This window comes from Nomascus leucogenys, chromosome 13 (assembly GCF_006542625.1).
Source record: "Nomascus leucogenys isolate Asia chromosome 13, Asia_NLE_v1, whole genome shotgun sequence".
In the NCBI taxonomy this organism is placed as follows: Eukaryota; Metazoa; Chordata; class Mammalia; order Primates; family Hylobatidae; genus Nomascus; species Nomascus leucogenys.
In genome coordinates, this window is record NC_044393.1 from 14,559,905 (window position 1) to 14,572,533 (window position 12,629).

The following is a 12,629-nucleotide window of genomic DNA, read 5'->3' on the forward strand; positions in this document are numbered from 1 at the left end:
ACCATGCCTGGCCAGGGTCACATCTTATTAGCAGTCCTGAGTCAGCAAACACCACAGCTATTCCAACAGATCTTCCTGTCTTTAGATTTCAGGGAGAGATGAGTTGCTTTTCAGTTCCTTCTCTTCAGAATGCTATGGGTCCCTTATCCAAGCTGTGTGCCTTGGGGAGGGACAGACTCTCCTCGTTAAGAATTCAGACGCTGGAGTTGGGCAGACCAGGATTTCAGTCCCGCTTATATCACCTACTGGCTGTGTGACCTTGGGCAAGTCACTTTCCTCTCTGTTCCTGAGTTTCTCCATCTGTAAAATGGGTGTCATAATAGTAACTCTTATTCCCAAGTTTGTCAGAAGATGAAATGAGATCATTATGCTCAGTACAACAGATGGGAACTATTGTTGATGATGACAGTCATAATAATATCCTCTTATTTAAGCTACTCTTCCGCAGGACCTCTTTGCCAACAGGGAACTTGAGCTCTGGGACCCTTAGGTTTGGGGAGGGAGGTGCCTGTAGGTGTGTATTTCCCTTTGGAAGCCAAATGTTCATGCTTGTTTCCTGCCTCAGGACTCTCCTCCACAGAGAGCTCCAGGCGCTCACAGAAGCCATGTATACCAACCTCCACACGGTACTGTTGGGCGATGCTATGGAAGCAGGCAGTGGCTGGCACGAGATGGGTCTCCTCGACTTCTCCTACAGCTTCCTGCTCAGGTGAGGCTGTGCAGCCCCCACCCTCCTGCTGGGGCCCGGCACTTTGACCTGTGTCAGCCATGATCAGTGGCCAAGGGAACCGTGAGGACTCTGTGGGTGGGGGAAGCAATTTGAGACACCCAAAGCAAAGACTGTAGGAAAGACGCCATGCACCAGGGCCCTGGGTGTTCATCTGACCTAGCTCATGAACTGTAAAAGGAGACACTGGCTGGAAATGGGAACTTAGAGGTCATTCAGAGAGGAAGTCATAGAGCCAGACTTCAGAGGTCATCTTGTCCTGTGGCTTCCAGACTTTGGGATTTCACAGAACAGAAAACAAAATGTTTGGGAGATCAACTTGGGACCTTAACCTTTTATCCGGTCTTGTAAATGTATGTTAAAAACTGCACGACCGAACGTTCCTTCCTTCAGCAGTGCTGGGCACTAATCCAGGCTCTGGGGATACAGCAGGGAACAGGACAGATGAAGTCCCCAAATTCACATGGCTGACACTCCAGTGAGAGAGGCCGAATTGAGTTATGTCAGAGAGTGATAAACAAGATGACAGAGATCCACAGGTGGGGTGACAGCATCTGGGGGGCTTTCTTAGGCCGACTGACGAGGCAGTCACACTCTGGGGGGTCTGGCTTCTGAGCCAAGACCTAACTGCAAAGTGCCCACCACGCCAAGACTCTAGGCAGGGGAAACAGCAGGTGCAAAGGCCCAGAGGTGGGAGGAAGCTCAGCGAGAGGGCCAATGTGGCTACAGCATAAAGAGCCAAGGAGGGAAGGCGGAGAGGAGGTCAGAGAAGTGGGCAGAAGCAGGTCTCAGGCAGTTGGGAGGTCAGGGAAGGCTTTGGAAATTATGCTGAGTAAGATCGGGTGACATCAGGGGTTTGCACAGGGGCAGGACATGATCCGACTTAGTTTGAAAGCCCCCTCTGGCTGCTGGATGATGGACTGTAGGGGTAAGGAGGGGTGGAGAGGGAGGCAGGAGGACCCAGCAGGAGGCTGCCAGGTGTCACTGAGGTGAGAGAATGGTGGTGGCCCAGGGAGGTGGTGAGAATTTGGGTAGCTTTTGGAGATAGAGTTCACTGGCTCTGCCCGAAAATTTGACTGGGGCAGCGGTGGGGATGGGGGAGCGTGGGCGAGAGGGACAGAGAGTGTTAAGGACAGCTCCCTGATTTTTAGTGGAGCCCTTAACCAACCAGAATTTAATTTAATTTAAATTTAATTTAAAAAAGGACATTTCAACCCCTCCAAGAAATTAGAGCAACATAGTTCTAGGATAAAGGGCAGTCATTCGTTGACATATATGGTCATGTGGGTACATTTATGACGTGTGTGCATATGTGTAGACTTGGTGTGTCTCAGCTCTTTTAATACTCACAGTTGCTCTAGGAGGCTAGGACTTTACATACTCCATTTGACAGATGAGAAAACTGAGACCTGGAGAGCCTAAGTCATTTGCCCAGAGGCCTGTGTTGGGGTCAGGACAGGGCTGGCTGCAGAGTCTGCACTCTCAGCCACAGCTCTCTGCACACGAACAGTCCCCATTCTTTTTGTTTTGTCCTGGGGTGGTGCGAACAGTGTCAAGGGCTGTAGTTGGCGTGGGTGATGCTGGTCTGGTCCACCCTGTCATTGAATGATGGGGACTGAGGTCCAGAGAGGGGCAGCTGAAACCACCCAGCAAGTTCACAGTAGGGATCCTCCCAGGTCTCCTGGCTCCTGGGTCCCTGTGCAGACAAAGAAGTCAGAGAAAGGTAGGCTGCGGGGAGGCAGGCTGGGGGGCAGGTGGGTCTGGCTAGGCTCCATGGTACGGCGGCAGGCACAGGGCAATCAGCTCAGGGGGAATCAGACGTAAATCCATACCTGTAAACCGGTAACTGTGTCTTTCGGGCCTGAGGCCTGGGCTGGAGCTCCTGCCCCCTGGCTTGGCAGCTGTAGGCCTTTCCACTGCCATCAGCAGCCCCTGAAATAGAAAGAGAATGGGCGAGTTGGATGGCAGCGACATAGAGGTGAAAGGGGTGCAGGTTCAGGCAGCCCGAACTGTGAGGTGCCACCTCTTACACCCACCAGCCTGGGCTCTGTTGGCCCTGGCCTCACTGAGTCACACCCAAAGTTCTCCTCTGTCCTCACCTTGTAGCCCTGGCCTCCCCTCCTCCCACCTACCTCTCTGCTGCCCCTTGAGCAGGTCAGGCACGCTCTCTCTTTGTGGCCTTTGCTGTTTCTGTTCCCTTGCCTGGGAATGCTGTTCCCACATGTCTGCGTGGCTCCCACCCCACTTCATTCAAGGCTCATTGCGAGCGCCACCTGCTCAGAGAGCTCTTTCTTGAGTCCCATTTTCGTGATGGCGCTCTCCCGTGACCCAGCTTGGCTCAGCTTTATTTTTCTTTATGGCTCTAGCGCCCCCTGTGGGTCGTGTGTGTATTTACATGTGGGATTAACCTGTCCTCAGCTGTGCTGTTTTGATATGGAGCTGCCGGCTTCACTTCCACACCTTGTGGTCCTCTGGGTTTACTTTTTCTTTTTCTTTCCTTTTCCTTTATTTTATTTTATTTTATTTTAAAGACGAAGTTTCGCTCTTTCGCCCAGGCTGGAGTGCAATAATGGCGCGATCTCTGCTCACTGCAACCTCCGCCTCCCGGATTCAAGCGATTCTCTCGCCTCAGCCTCCTGAGTAGCTGGGACTGCAGGTGTCTGCCACCATGCCCAGCTAATTTTTGTATTTTTAGTAGAGAGGGGGTTTCGCCATGTTGGCCAAGCTGGTCTCACCTGACCTCAGGTGATATACCTGCCTCGGCCTCCCAAAGCGCTGGGATTACGGGTGTGAGCCAAGTCTCCCGGCCGGTTTACTTTTTTGGTTTATTTTTCATTGCCTGTTTTGGTAGAAATATATGTACAGGGAAATGGTTCTCTGAGTTAGGAAAAAACAACAGTACAAGTGTGATAATAAATGACAATCAGTGTCAACTGCAGTGTCACCGAGACCACAGGGCTTTGGGAGTACCGCGATGGCCTGGCGAGCACGTGTCTGTCTAAAAGGGGCGGCTGCAACTCTGCTCCTGCTGGGTTTCCAGGTGGGACCGCAGGTCAGCCAGATTCCTTTTTCAAGATGAGATGAGCAGGAAATCCAGATTTTGTGGGAGTTTCCCCAAATATTTGAAGGAAGGTTTAGTTTGTTTTTAGAAACTCCCTTGATAAAACACATTTGCGGACTGAATCCAGTGTGTGGGCTGCACCTTTACAACTTCTGCCACCACTGTGCAGGTGAGGGACAGAGCAGGGACCACGCAGGCCTCTTTCGGCCCCCACCCACCCTCATTCTTGCTTCCATTCTCTCTTTATCTGGGAAAACCCCTCCCCTGAGAGATCCTGGTCTCTGGTCTTTATCTGCACAGGGACCCAGGAGCTCAAGGGGAGGGTGGCAGGGTGAGGCCCCCAGGCTTTGGTTGCATCTCTCTGTTCTGACTTTCTGCTGAGGCCCCAGCCCTACTCACCTTGAGGACAAAATGAAAACCTGCAGTTTCCCTCCCAAGACTGAGGTCAGCAGGCTGGGCTGGGGGCTGGACTTCTGGGGCAGCCAAAGGGGGCTGGAGATGAAGGCACGTCCTCTGAGCATGGTCCTGTGTGTGTGTGTGTGCACATAAGTGTGCCTCTGTGAGAGCACATGCTAGCTCCCATGTCTTATCCTTTTTCACACCTGACCACGCCCTGACCTTCTTCTCGGGCCTCCCAGAGCCCCTCAGGTCAAGCACAACCTTCTCACTGCTGCAAATGCCCTGCCTTGCGTGGCCAGCCCTGACAGCCCCAGGCCCTCCCACCCTCTGCCTCACACCCTCTGCCTCACACCCCAGCTCCAGTGCCTGCACCAGCCACAGCTGGCACCTCTCTCACCAGGCACGGTTGTGCCCTCAGCTCTGGGCCTTTGCACAGGCTGTGCCTGTTGCCTGAACCCGTTCCTCTTCTGCTTGCCCAATCATCCTGCAGATCTCAGCTCAGACCCTCCCTTCTCTAGGAAGTCTTCCCTGAATCTCTCCCTGGGAGCAGGCATCTCCTCCCCTTCTCTGTGCCCCCATCTCAGCACCGTCCCCTCGAGCTCTCTGCTGCAGCCTCATCAGCCTCCTTGCTGCTCCCCAGCACTGGGCTCCCTCCTGCCCCAGGACATCACACCTGGTGCTTGCTCTGCTTCCGACCCCTCCCTCTGCTCTGCCCACGCCTGGCTCCTTCTCAGCCTTCAGCTGTCAGATTAACGCCAGCCCCTCCCTCACCTGGCACCTGACACCACAGCCCCCGCCCTCCCATCCTGCTACCCAGCTTTGTGTCTGATAGTGCCGCGGGGCACCAGCTGGCGCATTACTCATTTTACTCATCCTCTCGTCTGTTGTCTGTCTCCCTGTGCTGAGAGGTCAGCTCCTTGAGGACAGGGATTTTTGTTTTTTTCACTGCTGACTGTTCAGTGCCCAGAATGGTCTTTGGCGCACAGTAGGATTAGTAGGTGCTCACTGGGTGTATGAATGAAGCTTCTGTGAGTAGCTGTGGCCACGCGTGAGTGTCCCAGGAGGACCCCTGATCCTCTGTCTGCCGCCCCCAGAGCTGGCTACCTGACTCTTTATGGAATTGAGGCGCTGCCACGCACCCATCAAAGCCAGGCCCAGGACCGCGTCCACTCAGCTGATGTCTTCCACACCTTTCGCCAGCTCGACCAGCTGCTCCCCAAACTGGCGCGTGGCTCCCTGTCAGTGGGTAAGCACCATGGGGGCCCCAGTGGGTGGTGGGGAGGATGGAAAGACCCAGAGGGGGAGCCCAACTCAAGGTGGAGGACCAGAGGCAACACAGGCGGAAGGACATCCAATGCCCTGGGAGGAAGTAAGATCCCCGTCACTGGGGGTATGCAAGAGTGCAGTGGTGGGGAGCCAGGGCTTGGACCAGAGCTCGGGTTCCTGGTGGAAATTCTGATTCAGCACATTTAGAGTGGGGCCTGAGAATCTCTGTGTGTGTGTGTGTGTGTTCCTTTTTTTGTTTTAAGGTTTGAGTTGCTTTGAAAGTTTTTACAAATAGTTCGTGCTGATTATAAAAAATTCAAGCCATATAGAATAATTTAAGGGAAGAATAAAAGAGTGCTCCACTTTCTCCCCAGTCTCAGCCCACCACTTCCCTCTACAGAGGCAACCACCATCACGAGCTTGGAGTACATCTTGGGAGCACTTTCTGTAAACAGACACACAGTTGTGTGTTATTTTTATTGTTTTTTTATTTTTGAAGCTTTTAGCTGCTTGTTTTTTACTGAGGTATAATTTATATACAGGAAAGCACACACATCTAAATGCACTGAGAGGCCAGGCGCGGTGGCTCACACCTGTAATCCCAGCACTTTGGGAAGCCGAGGTGGGTGGATCACTTGAGGTCAGGAGTTTGAGATCAGCCTGGTGAACATGGTGAAACCCCATCTCTACTAAAAATACAAAAATTAGCCAGGCATGGTGGCGGGCGCCTGCAATCCCAGCTACTCAGGAGGCTGAGGCAGGAGAATAGCTTGAACCTGGGAGTTGGAGGTTGCAGTGAGCTGCGATCACGCCACTGCACTTCAGCCTGGGTGACAGAGCCAGACTCTGTCTCGAATAAATAAATAAATAAATGCACTGAGAAGTAGATCTAAACATTTTATGCTCTTTCCCAGCCAGTATTCACCCCCCTAGGTAGCCACTGTACTGGTTTCTTTTACCTCCAATTAGTTTTGCCTGTTCTTCAACTTCCTAGAAATGGAATCACACAGTATGTGCCCTTGTATGTCTGGCTTCTTTCACTCAGCTTAATGTAGGGAGATTCATCCAGGTTGTTGTATGGATCAATAGTCCAGTTTTTATTTATTTTTTGTTTTTTTATCTTAAAAACAATTTTTTTGAAATGGGGTCTTGCTATGTTACCTATACTGGTCTTGAACTCCTGGGCTCAAGCAATCCTCCTGCCTCGGCCTCCCAAAGTGCTGAGATTATGGGAGTGAGCCAGCATGCCTTTTTTTTTTTTTTTTCTGAACCAGAGTCTCACTCTGTCACCCAGGCTGGAGTGCAGTGGCGCGATCTCAGCTCCCTGCAGCCTCAATCTCCTGGGATCAAGTGATCCTTCCACCTCAGCTTCTTGAGTAGCTGGGACTACAGGCATGTGCCACTAGGCCTGGCTAATTTTTAAATTTTTTTATAGAGATGAGATCTCACTATGTTTCCCAGACTGGTCTCCAACTCCTGGGCTCAAGCAATCCTCCCACCTTGGTCTCCCAAAGTGTTGGGATTACAGACGTGAGCCACTGTGCCCGGCCAACAGCTTGTTCTTTTTATTGCTGTGTAGTATTTCATTAAAGAAATATACCACAATTTGTTTATCCATTCCTGGTTGATAGACATTTGAGTAGTCCCCAGTTTGGAGCTGTTAGGAAGAGGTTGTTGTGAACATTCTTGTACATATCTTTCAGTGCACACATGCATTTCTCTTAGCTGTTGGCCTGTGTTTTGTCTTTGTTTTTGTTTTTTTGAGACAGAGTCTTGCCCTGCTGCCCAGGCTGGAATGCAGTGGCACAATCTCGGCTCACGGGAACTTCTGCCTCCCGGGGTCAAGCAATTCTCCTGCCTCAGCCTCCTGAGTAGCTGGGATTACAGGCACGCACCACCACGCCTGGCTATTTTTTGTATTTTTAGTAGAGATGGCGTTTCGCCATGTTAGCCAGGCTGGTCTTAAACTCCTGACCTCAAGAGATCTGCCTGCCTCGGCCTCCCAAAGTGTTGGGATTATAGGCATGAGCCACCACGCCCTGTCTGGCCTGTACTTTTATAACTTAGATATATCACACTAGAAGAATTGTTCTAACGCTTACAGCTTTCACTCAACTCTCTGTCTACAGCATTTCCACATTGATTTGTAAAAATCTACCTCATCTGTTTTTGTGGCTGCAGAGCATAATCAGTGTTGGTAGAGTGTCCTGGCTGATTCCATGTGCAGGGGCCATAGGAACCACTGGGCGGCGCCATTCCCTGGGCCATGTGCCCCAAACTTCCCTGATGAACAGAATCCTCTCAGGCCCTTGTTCCTAACATAGGTCCCTCAGCCCCATCCAGGTCCATAGGGGAATCCAGATCTCCAGGGGGCAGCCCGGAAAACTGCATGTCTGACAAGTGTCCTGAGAAGGTTGGGAAGTGCTGTGTGTGCTGGGCTCAGAGACTTGCAGCAGAGGCCTGGATTCGAATTCCTGCGCTGCTGCTTCCTTGCTGGTGACTCGGAGCAAGTTACTTCTACTTGCCCCAGTTCTTTTCTCTGGAGGGACTGTGGAGGGGAGTGGCTAAGACAGAGTCTGGGCTCTGAGGGCTCGAAGAGCTTTACCAGCCTCCCCTCCCTGCATCTGTGTGTTCTCTCTGTGCCTCATTGATCTCATCTGGAAAATGCGGGGAACAGCAGGATCTTCCTAGAGGGCAGCTGTTAGAATTGGCTGAGGTAACAAGAAAAAGCACTGTGGCCGGGCGTGGTGGCTCGTGCCTGTAATCCCAGCACTTTGGGAGGCCATGGCGGGTGGATCACCTGAGGTCAGGAATTCAAGACCAGCCTGGCCAACAAGGCGAAAGCCTGTCTCTACTAAAAATACAAAAAAATTAGCCGGGCATGGTGGCGGGCGCCTGTAATCTCAGCTACCCAGGAAGCTGAGGTAGGAGAATTGGTAGAACCCTGCAGGCAGAGGTTGCACTGAGCCGAGATTGTGCCACTGCACTCCAGCCTGGGCGACATAGCAAGACTCCGTCAAAAGAAAAAAAAAAAAAAGAAAGAAAAGAAAAAGAAAAAGAACAAGCCCTGTTTGCTGAGCACTTACTATGTGCCAGATACGAGGTTAAGCATTGTCACAGTCAGTGCTCAAACACTTCACCGCCCATTTCCTTTTGCTTATATATCTTTAAGAGTCAAACTTTAACACATTATTGATTTTGTTTACATTATGAGAGAAACATAATCTTGTGGTTAACAATTCAGAGTTACAGATTGTATAAAATATAATACCCCTTCTTCCAAGCCCAGCTTCCTGTGAAACCAATGTTAGCATGACGGTGTTATCCCTTCACGGTATTTTGTATGTTCTCACAACTAGAGACAAGTATGAGCATCTACAGTGTCTCTGTGTTTACAAAGAAAAATTGTATCTGTTATTTGCAACCTGTTTTTAACCTAACAATATAGCTGTACATCCTTCTCTGTTGATATAAACATCTTTTAGAGATATTAGCTGATGCAATTAAACAAGAGAAACCAACTATACACCTCAGAATGGGTAAAGAAGAAGTAAAACTATTCCTATTTGCAGATGATCTGATATCGTACCTGGAGAGCCCCAGAAAATCAATAATAAAGCAAACTCCAGCAATAAATGAATCCAGCAAAGTAGAAGGATATGAAATTAACATTAAAAATACAAGACATCTGGCCGAGTGGCATGGTGGCTCATGCCTATAATCCCAGCACTTTGGGAGGCCGAGACAGGCAGATCACTTGAGGTCAGGAGTTTGCAACCAGCCTGGCTAACATGGCGAAACCCCATCTCTACCAAAAATACAAAACATTAGCCGGGCATGGTGGCGAGCGCCTGTAATCCCAGCTACTTGGGAGGCCGAGGTGGGAGGATCACTTGAGCCTGGGAGACGGAGGTTACAGTGAGCCAAGATCACACCACTCTGCACTCCAGCCTGGGCGACAGAGCAAGACTCCGTCTCAAAACAAAAACAAAAACAAAAAACCAAGACTTTTTTTAGCCCTCACATGGCTGTTTCAGTAGTTAGCCATTTCCCTTTGATAGATGTCAATATTCTGTCTTTCTTCTTTTTGCTTTTATACCATTTCATTGTACTTGTATCTATTCTACCATCTGGTGATTTCATTTCTCTCTGCCCACTTCTTAGAAGTGGTCTTGCCAGGTCAAAGGCCCTATACATTAAAATTTTTATCTGCTTCTGCCACATCATTTCCAAAACCACAGAGCAATTCATCCGCCTACCTAAAGGGAAGAAATCTGCTCCACCAGATGCCATTAGTCTTTCCATTTGTTTGCTAATCTGATGGGCAGAGGTGAGTAACTTATTGTTTAAATTTGCATGTTACCACAACCTTGCCAACATGCAGTTATCAGCCTTTAAATAATTGCCAATCTGATGGAAAAAAGGACATCTGGCTCTCTGTGGCATATCACTGACTACTATGAAACATCTCTGGGTGTGTGTGGTTTTGTTGTTGTTGTTGTTGTTGTTTTGAAACAGGGTCTTGCTCTGTCGCCCAGACTGGAGTGTGGTAGTGAGATCTTGGCTCACTGCAATCTTGACCTCCCAGGCTCAAGCGATCCTCCCAACTCAGCCTCCCAAGTAGCTGGGACTACAGGCACATGCCACTGCGCCTGGCTAATTTTTGTATTTTTTGTGTTTCAGTAGCCATTTGCATTTCCTCTTTATGAGCCGGCCGTTTGTGTCCTTTATTGTCTTTTTAGAGGAACTCATTTGATCTTATCGAATCTTGCCATCCATGCTGGAAGGTTGTTATTAACATACCCATGTTGCAGATAAGGAAACTGAGGCTCAGAGAGGTGAGATCATTTGTCATAGACATGCAGCTGGTAGGTGGAAACTTGGTCTGTCTGGCTGCAAAATCCTGTGCATAAAGCACCTGCCACATCCTAGCACTGATTGCTTCCCCAGGAAACATTGGGTTTCTCCGTTAACATTTCCTCCATACAGATGCTCCAGAGGAGTCTGGTTAGAGGCAGAGGAACTCCCCCCATCACTCTGGGAGCAGCCCTGGGCTGGCTATAGGAAGGATGCATTTCTCAACGTGAGCAGCAGGTGGCAATGTGGGACGGCGATTTCTCATCTTAATTGGGACCAGAGGCACGTGGGCAAAGCAGCCTCCGAAACTTGCTGTGGGGTGCTTGAAGCATTGCAGCCTCTTTTGGCAGAACCTGCTGAAACAAAATAAAGTGCACATTCCTTTGATCCTGTACTTCCACTTCTAGGAATTTATCCTACAGAAATGCTTGCACGTGTCTACAGATACACAAACATATTCATTGTCACATTGCTTGTAATTGCAAATGCTAGAAACAATTTAAAGTCCATCAGTAAGGGCTGATTAAATAAATTATGCATTCATCTAAAGGCCATCTATGCATCTAAAACAGAGTGGGACATACTGGTAGTGAATGAAATCTACTGTTACAAAAAAGAGCAAGCTGCAGGCAGAGGGTATACTATGTCACTATATATACACATATATATGTTTTTGTTTTTGTTTCTGAGACGGAGTCTTGCTCTTTTGCCCAGGTTGGAGTGCAGTGGCACAATCTCAGCTCACTGCAACCTCTGCCTCCCAGGTTCAAGCAATTCTCCTGCCTCAGCCTCCCGAGTATCTGGGATTACAGGCATGTACCACCACATCGGGATAATGTTTTTGTGCTTTTTTAGTAGAGCTGGGGTTTATCACGTTGGCCAGGGTGGTCTCGAACTCCTGACCTCAAGTGATCTGCCTGCTTCAGCCTCCCAAAGTGCTAGGATTACAGATGTGAGCCACCACACCCGGCCATTTTTTAAAATGTGAGAGTATGTATAGATTTTTGCCTTTGGAGAGGCTGAGAAGGGGTGGAGAGAAAACCATTTTTTACAATATGTGGATTTGAACTCTTAGATTCTTTATTTTTCTTCTTATTTTTTCTGTATGCATACATTATTCTTCCTTCACTTTTTAAAGTATAAATATATTTTAAAAGAAAGTTAATCGTTTGAGGACCCTTAGACCATTGAGTCTGGTGTTTCTCATACAGTAGGGAGTTGGGGGGCAGGGGACAGTTAAACAGACCCCCTAGCTAAGCATAGTGCTTCTGTCTGGAACATTTATTTTACTGAATTATTTTGGGGGGCTGTTTATTTGAACATTGTTTTGGGGAAAAAGGCATTCTTATATCAAAGAATCACAGAGTCTGATGCAAAACTCTGATGCATTTCAAAGGTAAAACACAAAACTTTAAAGACATGTCTCTTCTGGGGGCCTCTCTGTACTATACCCCCAAATCTAGACGGCCTAGAGGGGTTTCCCAGAAAAAAACTTGAGAAGTACTCAAGTCTGGGTCCTCAGTTTTTGGATGAGAAGACTGAGGTCCAGAGATGGGCAGGGGCTCAGCCAAGGCTACATAGCATGGGGACTCTGAGATTTAAACCAGATACACCAATCTGGTTTAAATTGGTGGGCTGCCAATCACCGTGGGCCTGGCAGCCCTGATTCATGGCATCCAGTCATTGCAGCCATAAGAAATACCTCGTAATAATGGAGAGAATGTAGCAAGTAGCATTTTACAAACTTCTACCAATACCAGGTGTGTTCTGTGTGTGATCTTTCTGAATCCACCTAACCATCCTATGAGCTAGATGACCCCCATTTTACACATGAGGGAAATTGAGGCTCAGAGATGCAAAGTGACTTGGCCAAGGTCATCTTGCTAGAAAGGGAAGAGCTGGGATTTCAACGCTCTCTGTCTTCAAACTTTGTGCTCTGTATTTCACAATTTATTATTATTTCTTAATTGAAGCAATTTATGAACATGTTCTCCTTGGGCTAATAATTTGCTAACATTCAGTAAGATTTGTTATTTAATAATATAGCTGTTTATTAGGTCTGTGTCAGGCATCTCTGTGCTAACGTGTTTGATTTGTATATAACCCTCTGTGGTGGGTACTTTTATTATCCCAATTTACAGGCAAGAAAACTGAGATGCTGAGAGGTGAGGTGACTTGTTCAAGGTCGGGCACTCTGCTACAGCGCTGGGCCTTTTAACTGGGCTCTCCTGACTTTTGTAAAAAAAAAAAAATCAAATATTACAAAAAGGAAAATTCTCTTTTGATCACATTCCCTCTAAATCTATCCCCATGTAACTA

General features: G+C 48.6%; 1 protein-coding gene across 1 annotated transcript in view; it reads left to right on the forward strand.

Annotated features, from left to right (window-relative positions):
• Positions 1–12,629, forward strand: part of PTGIS (prostaglandin I2 synthase) — a 63,378-nt gene that overhangs the window by 25,927 nt on the left and 24,822 nt on the right. Inside the window, exons 4-5 of the mRNA XM_003252919.4 lie at positions 566–709; positions 5,282–5,433. Of these exons, the coding sequence (XP_003252967.2) occupies positions 566–709; positions 5,282–5,433 (296 nt within the window). The remainder of the gene's footprint in view (positions 1–565; positions 710–5,281; positions 5,434–12,629) is intronic.